The sequence below is a fragment of the Myxine glutinosa genome, chromosome 1 (assembly GCF_964187855.1).
Source record: "Myxine glutinosa chromosome 1, kmMyxGlut1.1, whole genome shotgun sequence".
In the NCBI taxonomy this organism is placed as follows: Eukaryota; Metazoa; Chordata; class Myxini; order Myxiniformes; family Myxinidae; genus Myxine; species Myxine glutinosa.
The window spans coordinates 272,916,026-272,932,305 of NC_136261.1; the positions used below are offsets into that span (position 1 = coordinate 272,916,026).

The window sequence follows — 16,280 nt, forward strand, 5'->3', positions numbered from 1 at the left end:
AACATCAATTTCACGATATACAATGCTGAATTACGTTGCACTTAACATTTTTACTTCATGAAAGTAAGTTTTCTTCAAGTTATGATCCTTTTGGCACAAAAAGTGAATAAAAGGAATTCCTTGTTTGTTGATATTATGTTGATCATGCAAAAATATTTCAAAATCTCAAAATTGTAATGATCATTGCATTCTTTCTCTATTCCATTTTTTTGTATGGAGACAGTGCTTGTTGTGGTTGAAACTGCCTTAATTTTAGAAGATGACCTTTATCGGAAAACATTTAAGAGCAGGTTTCTCGGTTTGATGTTGTAAATTTTATAATTGATGAAAAAATTGAAACATTTCTCCATTGAGGCAAAGCTAAAATGAAAGCATCGATGTGATGCATTGATCAAATACTTTTAAAAGTGATAATCTCATGCCATGAATCAGACATTCATTTTCTGAAATAATTAGGTTCCACTTTCTGAGAGATATTTATCTTCCTTTTATTTAACCATGAAGGCAAAGAAGTGAATTTGATTCCTCAAAAGCAAATTAAAGAACTTATCAAAGGTTTGATCAACAACATTTTTGCAGTGAAGTTGACAGTTGTCATTCATCTGCAAAATTACAGAAATAATGTCTTGTTTTCCTTTCCAATGAATATACGATGAGACTAATTAGATGATACAATTTATGAATGCGTTGCCAAAAAAACATCTTCATTTTCCCCCCTTTAATGCCAAAGTTACTCTGGGATTAATCCAAAGTTTTATATAAAATCATTATTAAAATACTTTTTGCTATTTCGCAGTGCCTGAAGAAGTCGAAGTTCCTAGGAAACCAAAAGTTGTTTCAAGAGGTACTTGAAATGCATTTTCTTTTGAAAAAAAACAAATGCATTTGTACATTATTTTGATGAAACAAAAACATCTCTGAACAGAATCTTTTTCGTGCCCGATTATCTTTTCAAATTTTACAAATTTTGGTGCATGTGTAAGTAATTGACCTTGGAAATTGAATGCTGACATCAAAATCAGGCATGTTACAAATACAGTTTGAAAAAATAATCATAGTTTTATGAACGCAGTGTTTCCCAAAGAGTGCGGGTATTATCAAGTTAACAATGCTTTGATTTAGCACCACCATTTTGATAATTAAACTTCGTAAAAACTAATTATTTCCAAATTATTGTTGAACACAGCTCTCTGATAATGCATATCTTACATTGGATATTTTATTTGATCTCATATTGTAAAATGTAAAAATAACTACTTTTGCAATAATCTTAAGAACTGACAACACAGAAATACATCATATAGAGCCATCCTGTTATCACGTTCAAGAAGACCAGGATGACAATTGATTGCACAATGCTGATATTTACATGCTCGCAAAAACTTTTGAGCAAAAAAAAAAATACATATTTTTAATGTATCATTTGAAATATTTGCCGAACATTTTTATGAAAAGGGAATCCCAAAGAGTGAACGCTTTGTAAACATTTTGACAACTTTTGGTCCAATAAACGATAGTTTGAAAGGAATATTTTAAAATTATTTTGTGAGGGGTGGCAGGGTGGAGATATTTGTCTCTTTCAATTGATTAAATGAATTGATTATTTTCCAAACAGACCTCATACATGCATTTTCCAAGGCACTTCCTTTGTCTGCAACCAATTTATTTCATATCAATTTTGAAGGGTTTTAAACTAGTTGCTTAACCTGCCCCACAGCAGAAGAGGAAGCTGAGGTTCCTCTCAAGGCAAAAGAGGTTTCTGAGGTTCCTTACAAGAAAAAACCTATTTTTAGAGGTGATTGTAAATGCATTTGAGCAAAATAATGCATTTTATTAGCCAAAAACAGGCTTATGACATACTCACATTATTGTAATTACACTCTATTTTTCACAACTGGAATAGACGTCCACATCGATTTCACGATACACTGAATTATCTTGTACTTCAGATTTTTATTTCATTAAAGTAACTTTTCTTGAGGTTATTATCCTTTTGACACATTTTGCTGAATAAAAGCAATACCCTCTTTATTGATGATGTTTTGACAACTCAAAATATTTTAAGATATCAAAATTGTTATGATCACTGTGTTCCTTGTCTATTCATTGATTGCTACAGAGATAACATTTGTATTGATTGAAACCTCCTCGATTCTAGAAGATTAGCATCATTGGAAAACATTTAAGAGCAGATTTCTTGAGTTGATTTTATAATTTTTTGATTGATTCACAAAATTGGAACACTTATTTATTGAGGCAAAAGTGAAATGAAAGTATTGATGTGATGCATTGATCAAATACTTACAAAAGTGATAAACTCACGTCAGTGATCAAACACATCCATTGTCTGAAATAAATAGGTTCCATTATTTGAAAGCTGTTTATCTTCCTTATATTTAACCCTGAAGGCAAAGAAGTCAATTTGATTCCTCAAAAGCAAGTTAAAGATTTAATCAAAGGCTTGGTCAATTGCATTTTTTGCAGTGAAGTTGACAGTTGTCAATCATCTGCAAAATTACAGAAAGAATGCCTTCTTCTCTTTTCTGATGAATTATCTTTTTGAGGATGCAGCTTATAAAAGCATTGCCAACAAAAATCTTCATTTTTCCCCTTTCAATGCATTAATGTCCATGGGAATAATCCAAAGTTTTTCAGAAAATCATTATTAAAATACTTTTTGCTACTTTGCAGTGCCTGAAGAAGAAGTCGAAGTTCTAAGGAAACCAAAACCTGTTCCAAGAGGTACTTGAAATGCATTTTCTTTGAAAAAAAATGCATTTGTACAGTGTGTTGATGAAACGCAAACATATTTTCCCAGAATTTTTTATCGTGCCATATTAGCTTTTCAAATTGTGCAAATGTTGGAGCACATGCACCTCAGTGAGCTTGGAAATTGAATGCTGACATCATAATCAGGCATGTTAAAATACAGTTTGAAAAAATAATCATATTAGTTTCATTTACACAACGTATCACAAAGTGCAAGTATCATGTTAACAATGCTCAAACTTATCACCACCATTTTGATATTTAAACTTTGTAAAGCAAATAATTTCCAAATTTGTTTTTATCACAGCTCTCTGATAATGCATATCTTATGTTGGATATTTTATTTGGCCTCATATTGCAAAAGGTAAAAATAACTACTTTTGCAAAACTTTTAAAAACGAACGACAACAACAACAAAAAGAAATCACATAGAGCCTTCTCGATATCACGTTCATGAGGACCAGGATGACAATTGCACAATGTTGAAGTTTGCATGCTCACAATAACTTTTGAGCAAAAAAATATCATATTTTGAATTTAGCACCTGAAATATTTGCCAAACACTATTGACAAAAAGGAACTCCAAAGAGTAAGAAATTTGTCAACATTTTGATACAATTTTTAGTCCAACAAACAATAGTTTGTAAGTGATATTGTTTGATTAGTTTTTTTGTTTGGGGATATTGTTTTTTTCTTTCATTTGAATAAAGGAATTGAATTTTGTTCCAACGGACCTAATACATGCATTTTTCCAAGTTACTTCATTTGTCCGAAACCAATTTATTTCATATCAATTTTGAAAGTATTTTAAACTATTTCCTGAACCTGCCCTACAGCAGAAAAGGGAGCTGAGGTTCCTCTCAAAGCAAAAGAGGAATCTGAAATTCCTCACAAGGCTAAACCTATTATTAGAGGTGAATGCAAATGCATTTGAGCAAAATAATGCATTTTATTAGCCAAAACCAGTCTTATGACATACTCACATCATTGTGGTTACACTATATTTTTCACAACTTCTGGGATAAACATCAATTTCACGATATACAGTGCTGAATTACGTTGCACTTAACATTTTTACTTCATGAAAGTAAGTTTTCTTCAAGTTATGATCCTTTTGGCACAAAAAGTGAATAAAAGGAATTCCTTGTTTGTTGATATTATGTTGATCATGCAAAAATATTTCAAAATCTCAAAATTGTAATGATCATTGCATTCTTTCTCTATTCCATTTTTTTGTATGGAGACAGTGCTTGTTGTGGTTGAAACTGCCTTAATTTTAGAAGATGACCTTTATCGGAAAACATTTAAGAGCAGGTTTCTCGGTTTGATGTTGTAAATTTTATTATTGATGAAAAAATTGAAACATTTCTCCATTGAGGCAAAGCTAAAATGAAAGCATCGATGTGATGCATTGATCAAATACTTTTAAAAGTGATAATCTCATGCCATGAATCAGACATTCATTTTCTGAAATAATTAGGTTCCACTTTCTGAGAGATATTTATCTTCCTTTTATTTAACCATGAAGGCAAAGAAGTGAATTTGATTCCTCAAAAGCTTGATCAACAACATTTTTGCAGTGAAGTTGACAGTTGTCATTCATCTGCAAAATTACAGAAATAATGTCTTGTTTTCCTTTCCAATGAATATACGATGAGACTAATTAGATGATACAATTTATGAATGCGTTGCCAAAAAAACATCTTCATTTTCCCCCCTTTAATGCCAAAGTTACTCTGGGATTAATCCAAAGTTTTATATAAAATCATTATTAAAATACTTTTTGCTATTTCGCAGTGCCTGAAGAAGTCGAAGTTCCTAGGAAACCAAAAGTTGTTTCAAGAGGTACTTGAAATGCATTTTCTTTTGAAAAAAAACAAATGCATTTGTACATTATTTTGATGAAACAAAAACATCTCTGAACAGAATCTTTTTCGTGCCCGATTATCTTTTCAAATTTTACAAATTTTGGTGCATGTGTAAGTAATTGACCTTGGAAATTGAATGCTGACATCAAAATCAGGCATGTTACAAATACAGTTTGAAAAAATAATCATAGTTTTATGAACGCAGTGTTTCCCAAAGAGTGCGGGTATTATCAAGTTAACAATGCTTTGATTTAGCACCACCATTTTGATAATTAAACTTCGTAAAAACTAATTATTTCCAAATTATTGTTGAACACAGCTCTCTGATAATGCATATCTTACATTGGATATTTTATTTGATCTCATATTGTAAAATGTAAAAATAACTACTTTTGCAATAATCTTAAGAACTGACAACACAGAAATACATCATATAGAGCCATCCTGTTATCACGTTCAAGAAGACCAGGATGACAATTGATTGCACAATGCTGATATTTACATGCTCGCAAAAACTTTTGAGCAAAAAAAAAAATACATATTTTTAATGTATCATTTGAAATATTTGCCGAACATTTTTATGAAAAGGGAATCCCAAAGAGTGAACGCTTTGTAAACATTTTGACAACTTTTGGTCCAATAAACGATAGTTTGAAAGGAATATTTTAAAATTATTTTGTGAGGGGTGGCAGGGTGGAGATATTTGTCTCTTTCAATTGATTAAATGAATTGATTATTTTCCAAACAGACCTCATACATGCATTTTCCAAGGCACTTCCTTTGTCTGCAACCAATTTATTTCATATCAATTTTGAAGGGTTTTAAACTAGTTGCTTAACCTGCCCCACAGCAGAAGAGGAAGCTGAGGTTCCTCTCAAGGCAAAAGAGGTTTCTGAGGTTCCTTACAAGAAAAAACCTATTTTTAGAGGTGATTGTAAATGCATTTGAGCAAAATAATGCATTTTATTAGCCAAAAACAGGCTTATGACATACTCACATTATTGTAATTACACTCTATTTTTCACAACTGGAATAGACGTCCACATCGATTTCACGATACACTGAATTATCTTGTACTTCAGATTTTTATTTCATTAAAGTAACTTTTCTTGAGGTTATTATCCTTTTGACACATTTTGCTGAATAAAAGCAATACCCTCTTTATTGATGATGTATTGACAACTCAAAATATTTTAAGATATCAAAATTGTTATGATCACTGTGTTCCTTGTCTATTCATTGATTGCTACAGAGATAACATTTGTATTGATTGAAACCTCCTCGATTCTAGAAGATTAGCATCATTGGAAAACATTTAAGAGCAGATTTCTTGAGTTGATTTTATAATTTTTTGATTGATTCACAAAATTGGAACACTTATTTATTGAGGCAAAAGTGAAATGAAAGTATTGATGTGATGCATTGATCAAATACTTACAAAAGTGATAAACTCACGTCAGTGATCAAACACATCCATTGTCTGAAATAAATAGGTTCCATTATTTGAAAGCTGTTTATCTTCCTTATATTTAACCCTGAAGGCAAAGAAGTCAATTTGATTCCTCAAAAGCAAGTTAAAGATTTAATCAAAGGCTTGGTCAATTGCATTTTTTGCAGTGAAGTTGACAGTTGTCAATCATCTGCAAAATTACAGAAAGAATGCCTTCTTCTCTTTTCTGATGAATTATCTTTTTGAGGATGCAGCTTATAAAAGCATTGCCAACAAAAATCTTCATTTTTCCCCTTTCAATGCATTAATGTCCATGGGAATAATCCAAAGTTTTTCAGAAAATCATTATTAAAATACTTTTTGCTACTTTGCAGTGCCTGAAGAAGAAGTCGAAGTTCTAAGGAAACCAAAACCTGTTCCAAGAGGTACTTGAAATGCATTTTCTTTGAAAAAAAATGCATTTGTACAGTGTGTTGATGAAACGCAAACATATTTTCCCAGAATTTTTTATCGTGCCATATTAGCTTTTCAAATTGTGCAAATGTTGGAGCACATGCACCTCAGTGAGCTTGGAAATTGAATGCTGACATCATAATCAGGCATGTTAAAATACAGTTTGAAAAAATAATCATATTAGTTTCATTTACACAACGTATCACAAAGTGCAGGTATCATGTTAACAATGCTCAAACTTATCACCACCATTTTGATATTTAAACTTTGTAAAGCAAATAATTTCCAAATTTGTTTTTATCACAGCTCTCTGATAATGCATATCTTATGTTGGATATTTTATTTGGCCTCATATTGCAAAAGGTAAAAATAACTACTTTTGCAAAACTTTTAAAAACGAACGACAACAACAACAAAAAGAAATCACATAGAGCCTTCTCGATATCACGTTCATGAGGACCAGGATGACAATTGCACAATGTTGAAGTTTGCATGCTCACAATAACTTTTGAGCAAAAAAATATCATATTTTGAATTTAGCACCTGAAATATTTGCCAAACACTATTGACAAAAAGGAACTCCAAAGAGTAAGAAATTTGTCAACATTTTGATACAATTTTTAGTCCAACAAACAATAGTTTGTAAGTGATATTGTTTGATTAGTTTTTTTGTTTGGGGATATTGTTTTTTTCTTTCATTTGAATAAAGGAATTGAATTTTGTTCCAACGGACCTAATACATGCATTTTTCCAAGTTACTTCATTTGTCCGAAACCAATTTATTTCATATCAATTTTGAAAGTATTTTAAACTATTTCCTGAACCTGCCCTACAGCAGAAAAGGGAGCTGAGGTTCCTCTCAAAGCAAAAGAGGAATCTGAAATTCCTCACAAGGCTAAACCTATTATTAGAGGTGAATGCAAATGCATTTGAGCAAAATAATGCATTTTATTAGCCAAAACCAGTCTTATGACATACTCACATCATTGTGGTTACACTATATTTTTCACAACTTCTGGGATAAACATCAATTTCACGATATACAGTGCTGAATTACGTTGCACTTAACATTTTTACTTCATGAAAGTAAGTTTTCTTCAAGTTATGATCCTTTTGGCACAAAAAGTGAATAAAAGGAATTCCTTGTTTGTTGATATTATGTTGATCATGCAAAAATATTTCAAAATCTCAAAATTGTAATGATCATTGCATTCTTTCTCTATTCCATTTTTTTGTATGGAGACAGTGCTTGTTGTGGTTGAAACTGCCTTAATTTTAGAAGATGACCTTTATCGGAAAACATTTAAGAGCAGGTTTCTCGGTTTGATGTTGTAAATTTTATTATTGATGAAAAAATTGAAACATTTCTCCATTGAGGCAAAGCTAAAATGAAAGCATCGATGTGATGCATTGATCAAATACTTTTAAAAGTGATAATCTCATGCCATGAATCAGACATTCATTTTCTGAAATAATTAGGTTCCACTTTCTGAGAGATATTTATCTTCCTTTTATTTAACCATGAAGGCAAAGAAGTGAATTTGATTCCTCAAAAGCTTGATCAACAACATTTTTGCAGTGAAGTTGACAGTTGTCATTCATCTGCAAAATTACAGAAATAATGTCTTGTTTTCCTTTCCAATGAATATACGATGAGACTAATTAGATGATACAATTTATGAATGCGTTGCCAAAAAAACATCTTCATTTTCCCCCCTTTAATGCCAAAGTTACTCTGGGATTAATCCAAAGTTTTATATAAAATCATTATTAAAATACTTTTTGCTATTTCGCAGTGCCTGAAGAAGTCGAAGTTCCTAGGAAACCAAAAGTTGTTTCAAGAGGTACTTGAAATGCATTTTCTTTTGAAAAAAAACAAATGCATTTGTACATTATTTTGATGAAACAAAAACATCTCTGAACAGAATCTTTTTCGTGCCCGATTAGCTTTTCAAATTTTACAAATTTTGGTGCATGTGTAAGTAATTGACCTTGGAAATTGAATGCTGACATCAAAATCAGGCATGTTACAAATACAGTTTGAAAAAATAATCATAGTTTTATGAACGCAGTGTTTCCCAAAGAGTGCGGGTATTATCAAGTTAACAATGCTTTGATTTAGCACCACCATTTTGATAATTAAACTTCGTAAAAACTAATTATTTCCAAATTATTGTTGAACACAGCTCTCTGATAATGCATATCTTACATTGGATATTTTATTTGATCTCATATTGTAAAATGTAAAAATAACTACTTTTGCAATAATCTTAAGAACTGACAACACAGAAATACATCATATAGAGCCATCCTGTTATCACGTTCAAGAAGACCAGGATGACAATTGATTGCACAATGCTGATATTTACATGCTCGCAAAAACTTTTGAGCAAAAAAAAAAATACATATTTTTAATGTATCATTTGAAATATTTGCCGAACATTTTTATGAAAAGGGAATCCCAAAGAGTGAACGCTTTGTAAACATTTTGACAACTTTTGGTCCAATAAACGATAGTTTGAAAGGAATATTTTAAAATTATTTTGTGAGGGGTGGCAGGGTGGAGATATTTGTCTCTTTCAATTGATTAAATGAATTGATTATTTTCCAAACAGACCTCATACATGCATTTTCCAAGGCACTTCCTTTGTCTGCAACCAATTTATTTCATATCAATTTTGAAGGGTTTTAAACTAGTTGCTTAACCTGCCCCACAGCAGAAGAGGAAGCTGAGGTTCCTCTCAAGGCAAAAGAGGTTTCTGAGGTTCCTTACAAGAAAAAACCTATTTTTAGAGGTGATTGTAAATGCATTTGAGCAAAATAATGCATTTTATTAGCCAAAAACAGGCTTATGACATACTCACATTATTGTAATTACACTCTATTTTTCACAACTGGAATAGACGTCCACATCGATTTCACGATACACTGAATTATCTTGTACTTCAGATTTTTATTTCATTAAAGTAACTTTTCTTGAGGTTATTATCCTTTTGACACATTTTGCTGAATAAAAGCAATACCCTCTTTATTGATGATGTATTGACAACTCAAAATATTTTAAGATATCAAAATTGTTATGATCACTGTGTTCCTTGTCTATTCATTGATTGCTACAGAGATAACATTTGTATTGATTGAAACCTCCTCGATTCTAGAAGATTAGCATCATTGGAAAACATTTAAGAGCAGATTTCTTGAGTTGATTTTATAATTTTTTGATTGATTCACAAAATTGGAACACTTATTTATTGAGGCAAAAGTGAAATGAAAGTATTGATGTGATGCATTGATCAAATACTTACAAAAGTGATAAACTCACGTCAGTGATCAAACACATCCATTGTCTGAAATAAATAGGTTCCATTATTTGAAAGCTGTTTATCTTCCTTATATTTAACCCTGAAGGCAAAGAAGTCAATTTGATTCCTCAAAAGCAAGTTAAAGATTTAATCAAAGGCTTGGTCAATTGCATTTTTTGCAGTGAAGTTGACAGTTGTCAATCATCTGCAAAATTACAGAAAGAATGCCTTCTTCTCTTTTCTGATGAATTCTCTTTTTGAGGATGCAGCTTATAAAAGCATTGCCAACAAAAATCTTCATTTTTCCCCTTTCAATGCATTAATGTCCATGGGAATAATCCAAAGTTTTTCAGAAAATCATTATTAAAATACTTTTTGCTACTTTGCAGTGCCTGAAGAAGAAGTCGAAGTTCTAAGGAAACCAAAACCTGTTCCAAGAGGTACTTGAAATGCATTTTCTTTGAAAAAAAATGCATTTGTACAGTGTGTTGATGAAACGCAAACATATTTTCCCAGAATTTTTTATCGTGCCATATTAGCTTTTCAAATTGTGCAAATGTTGGAGCACATGCACCTCAGTGAGCTTGGAAATTGAATGCTGACATCATAATCAGGCATGTTAAAATACAGTTTGAAAAAATAATCATATTAGTTTCATTTACACAACGTATCACAAAGTGCAGGTATCATGTTAACAATGCTCAAACTTATCACCACCATTTTGATATTTAAACTTTGTAAAGCAAATAATTTCCAAATTTGTTTTTATCACAGCTCTCTGATAATGCATATCTTATGTTGGATATTTTATTTGGCCTCATATTGCAAAAGGTAAAAATAACTACTTTTGCAAAACTTTTAAAAACGAACGACAACAACAACAAAAAGAAATCACATAGAGCCTTCTCGATATCACGTTCATGAGGACCAGGATGACAATTGCACAATGTTGAAGTTTGCATGCTCACAATAACTTTTGAGCAAAAAAATATCATATTTTGAATTTAGCACCTGAAATATTTGCCAAACACTATTGACAAAAAGGAACTCCAAAGAGTAAGAAATTTGTCAACATTTTGATACAATTTTTAGTCCAACAAACAATAGTTTGTAAGTGATATTGTTTGATTAGTTTTTTTGTTTGGGGATATTGTTTTTTTCTTTCATTTGAATAAAGGAATTGAATTTTGTTCCAACGGACCTAATACATGCATTTTTCCAAGTTACTTCATTTGTCCGAAACCAATTTATTTCATATCAATTTTGAAAGTATTTTAAACTATTTCCTGAACCTGCCCTACAGCAGAAAATGGAGCTGAGGTTCCTCTCAAAGCAAAAGAGGAATCTGAAATTCCTCACAAGGCTAAACCTATTATTAGAGGTGAATGCAAATGCATTTGAGCAAAATAATGCATTTTATTAGCCAAAACCAGTCTTATGACATACTCACATCATTGTGGTTACACTATATTTTTCACAACTTCTGGGATAAACATCAATTTCACGATATACAGTGCTGAATTACGTTGCACTTAACATTTTTACTTCATGAAAGTAAGTTTTCTTCAAGTTATGATCCTTTTGGCACAAAAAGTGAATAAAAGGAATTCCTTGTTTGTTGATATTATGTTGATCATGCAAAAATATTTCAAAATCTCAAAATTGTAATGATCATTGCATTCTTTCTCTATTCCATTTTTTTGTATGGAGACAGTGCTTGTTGTGGTTGAAACTGCCTTAATTTTAGAAGATGACCTTTATCGGAAAACATTTAAGAGCAGGTTTCTCGGTTTGATGTTGTAAATTTTATTATTGATGAAAAAATTGAAACATTTCTCCATTGAGGCAAAGCTAAAATGAAAGCATCGATGTGATGCATTGATCAAATACTTTTAAAAGTGATAATCTCATGCCATGAATCAGACATTCATTTTCTGAAATAATTAGGTTCCACTTTCTGAGAGATATTTATCTTCCTTTTATTTAACCCTGAAGGCAAAGAAGTGAATTTGATTCCTCAAAAGCTTGATCAACAACATTTTTGCAGTGAAGTTGACAGTTGTCATTCATCTGCAAAATTACAGAAATAATGTCTTGTTTTCCTTTCCAATGAATATACGATGAGACTAATTAGATGATACAATTTATGAATGCGTTGCCAAAAAAACATCTTCATTTTCCCCCCTTTAATGCCAAAGTTACTCTGGGATTAATCCAAAGTTTTATATAAAATCATTATTAAAATACTTTTTGCTATTTCGCAGTGCCTGAAGAAGTCGAAGTTCCTAGGAAACCAAAAGTTGTTTCAAGAGGTACTTGAAATGCATTTTCTTTTGAAAAAAAACAAATGCATTTGTACATTATTTTGATGAAACAAAAACATCTCTGAACAGAATCTTTTTCGTGCCCGATTAGCTTTTCAAATTTTACAAATTTTGGTGCATGTGTAAGTAATTGACCTTGGAAATTGAATGCTGACATCAAAATCAGGCATGTTACAAATACAGTTTGAAAAAATAATCATAGTTTTATGAACGCAGTGTTTCCCAAAGAGTGCGGGTATTATCAAGTTAACAATGCTTTGATTTAGCACCACCATTTTGATAATTAAACTTCGTAAAAACTAATTATTTCCAAATTATTGTTGAACACAGCTCTCTGATAATGCATATCTTACATTGGATATTTTATTTGATCTCATATTGTAAAATGTAAAAATAACTACTTTTGCAATAATCTTAAGAACTGACAACACAGAAATACATCATATAGAGCCATCCTGTTATCACGTTCAAGAAGACCAGGATGACAATTGATTGCACAATGCTGATATTTACATGCTCGCAAAAACTTTTGAGCAAAAAAAAAAATACATATTTTTAATGTATCATTTGAAATATTTGCCGAACATTTTTATGAAAAGGGAATCCCAAAGAGTGAACGCTTTGTAAACATTTTGACAACTTTTGGTCCAATAAACGATAGTTTGAAAGGAATATTTTAAAATTATTTTGTGAGGGGTGGCAGGGTGGAGATATTTGTCTCTTTCAATTGATTAAATGAATTGATTATTTTCCAAACAGACCTCATACATGCATTTTCCAAGGCACTTCCTTTGTCTGCAACCAATTTATTTCATATCAATTTTGAAGGGTTTTAAACTAGTTGCTTAACCTGCCCCACAGCAGAAGAGGAAGCTGAGGTTCCTCTCAAGGCAAAAGAGGTTTCTGAGGTTCCTTACAAGAAAAAACCTATTTTTAGAGGTGATTGTAAATGCATTTGAGCAAAATAATGCATTTTATTAGCCAAAAACAGGCTTATGACATACTCACATTATTGTAATTACACTCTATTTTTCACAACTGGAATAGACGTCCACATCGATTTCACGATACACTGAATTATCTTGTACTTCAGATTTTTATTTCATTAAAGTAACTTTTCTTGAGGTTATTATCCTTTTGACACATTTTGCTGAATAAAAGCAATACCCTCTTTATTGATGATGTATTGACAACTCAAAATATTTTAAGATATCAAAATTGTTATGATCACTGTGTTCCTTGTCTATTCATTGATTGCTACAGAGATAACATTTGTATTGATTGAAACCTCCTCGATTCTAGAAGATTAGCATCATTGGAAAACATTTAAGAGCAGATTTCTTGAGTTGATTTTATAATTTTTTGATTGATTCACAAAATTGGAACACTTATTTATTGAGGCAAAAGTGAAATGAAAGTATTGATGTGATGCATTGATCAAATACTTACAAAAGTGATAAACTCACGTCAGTGATCAAACACATCCATTGTCTGAAATAAATAGGTTCCATTATTTGAAAGCTGTTTATCTTCCTTATATTTAACCCTGAAGGCAAAGAAGTCAATTTGATTCCTCAAAAGCAAGTTAAAGATTTAATCAAAGGCTTGGTCAATTGCATTTTTTGCAGTGAAGTTGACAGTTGTCAATCATCTGCAAAATTACAGAAAGAATGCCTTCTTCTCTTTTCTGATGAATTATCTTTTTGAGGATGCAGCTTATAAAAGCATTGCCAACAAAAATCTTCATTTTTCCCCTTTCAATGCATTAATGTCCATGGGAATAATCCAAAGTTTTTCAGAAAATCATTATTAAAATACTTTTTGCTACTTTGCAGTGCCTGAAGAAGAAGTCGAAGTTCTAAGGAAACCAAAACCTGTTCCAAGAGGTACTTGAAATGCATTTTCTTTGAAAAAAAATGCATTTGTACAGTGTGTTGATGAAACGCAAACATATTTTCCCAGAATTTTTTATCGTGCCATATTAGCTTTTCAAATTGTGCAAATGTTGGAGCACATGCACCTCAGTGAGCTTGGAAATTGAATGCTGACATCATAATCAGGCATGTTAAAATACAGTTTGAAAAAATAATCATATTAGTTTCATTTACACAACGTATCACAAAGTGCAGGTATCATGTTAACAATGCTCAAACTTATCACCACCATTTTGATATTTAAACTTTGTAAAGCAAATAATTTCCAAATTTGTTTTTATCACAGCTCTCTGATAATGCATATCTTATGTTGGATATTTTATTTGGCCTCATATTGCAAAAGGTAAAAATAACTACTTTTGCAAAACTTTTAAAAACGAACGACAACAACAACAAAAAGAAATCACATAGAGCCTTCTCGATATCACGTTCATGAGGACCAGGATGACAATTGCACAATGTTGAAGTTTGCATGCTCACAATAACTTTTGAGCAAAAAAATATCATATTTTGAATTTAGCACCTGAAATATTTGCCAAACACTATTGACAAAAAGGAACTCCAAAGAGTAAGAAATTTGTCAACATTTTGATACAATTTTTAGTCCAACAAACAATAGTTTGTAAGTGATATTGTTTGATTAGTTTTTTTGTTTGGGGATATTGTTTTTTTCTTTCATTTGAATAAAGGAATTGAATTTTGTTCCAACGGACCTAATACATGCATTTTTCCAAGTTACTTCATTTGTCCGAAACCAATTTATTTCATATCAATTTTGAAAGTATTTTAAACTATTTCCTGAACCTGCCCTACAGCAGAAAAGGGAGCTGAGGTTCCTCTCAAAGCAAAAGAGGAATCTGAAATTCCTCACAAGGCTAAACCTATTATTAGAGGTGAATGCAAATGCATTTGAGCAAAATAATGCATTTTATTAGCCAAAACCAGTCTTATGACATACTCACATCATTGTGGTTACACTATATTTTTCACAACTTCTGGGATAAACATCAATTTCACGATATACAGTGCTGAATTACGTTGCACTTAACATTTTTACTTCATGAAAGTAAGTTTTCTTCAAGTTATGATCCTTTTGGCACAAAAAGTGAATAAAAGGAATTCCTTGTTTGTTGATATTATGTTGATCATGCAAAAATATTTCAAAATCTCAAAATTGTAATGATCATTGCATTCTTTCTCTATTCCATTTTTTTGTATGGAGACAGTGCTTGTTGTGGTTGAAACTGCCTTAATTTTAGAAGATGACCTTTATCGGAAAACATTTAAGAGCAGGTTTCTCGGTTTGATGTTGTAAATTTTATTATTGATGAAAAAATTGAAACATTTCTCCATTGAGGCAAAGCTAAAATGAAAGCATCGATGTGATGCATTGATCAAATACTTTTAAAAGTGATAATCTCATGCCATGAATCAGACATTCATTTTCTGAAATAATTAGGTTCCACTTTCTGAGAGATATTTATCTTCCTTTTATTTAACCATGAAGGCAAAGAAGTGAATTTGATTCCTCAAAAGCTTGATCAACAACATTTTTGCAGTGAAGTTGACAGTTGTCATTCATCTGCAAAATTACAGAAATAATGTCTTGTTTTCCTTTCCAATGAATATACGATGAGACTAATTAGATGATACAATTTATGAATGCGTTGCCAAAAAAACATCTTCATTTTCCCCCCTTTAATGCCAAAGTTACTCTGGGATTAATCCAAAGTTTTATATAAAATCATTATTAAAATACTTTTTGCTATTTCGCAGTGCCTGAAGAAGTCGAAGTTCCTAGGAAACCAAAAGTTGTTTCAAGAGGTACTTGAAATGCATTTTCTTTTGAAAAAAAACAAATGCATTTGTACATTATTTTGATGAAACAAAAACATCTCTGAACAGAATCTTTTTCGTGCCCGATTAGCTTTTCAAATTTTACAAATTTTGGTGCATGTGTAAGTAATTGACCTTGGAAATTGAATGCTGACATCAAAATCAGGCATGTTACAAATACAGTTTGAAAAAATAATCATAGTTTTATGAACGCAGTGTTTCCCAAAGAGTGCGGGTATTATCAAGTTAACAATGCTTTGATTTAGCACCACCATTTTGATAATTAAACTTCGTAAAAACTAATTATTTCCAAATTATTGTTGAACACAGCTCTCTGATAATGC

The 16,280-nt window shown here is 31.2% G+C and overlaps 1 protein-coding gene across 1 annotated transcript in view; it reads left to right on the forward strand.

Annotated features, from left to right (window-relative positions):
- TTN (titin) overlaps positions 1 to 16,280 on the forward strand; it is a 501,281-nt gene that overhangs the window by 271,900 nt on the left and 213,101 nt on the right. The window contains exons 196-204 of the mRNA XM_078776713.1: positions 797 to 844; positions 2,692 to 2,742; positions 4,567 to 4,614; positions 6,462 to 6,512; positions 8,337 to 8,384; positions 10,232 to 10,282; positions 12,107 to 12,154; positions 14,002 to 14,052; positions 15,877 to 15,924. Of these exons, the coding sequence (XP_078632839.1) occupies positions 797 to 844; positions 2,692 to 2,742; positions 4,567 to 4,614; positions 6,462 to 6,512; positions 8,337 to 8,384; positions 10,232 to 10,282; positions 12,107 to 12,154; positions 14,002 to 14,052; positions 15,877 to 15,924 (444 nt within the window). The remainder of the gene's footprint in view (positions 1 to 796; positions 845 to 2,691; positions 2,743 to 4,566; positions 4,615 to 6,461; positions 6,513 to 8,336; positions 8,385 to 10,231; positions 10,283 to 12,106; positions 12,155 to 14,001; positions 14,053 to 15,876; positions 15,925 to 16,280) is intronic.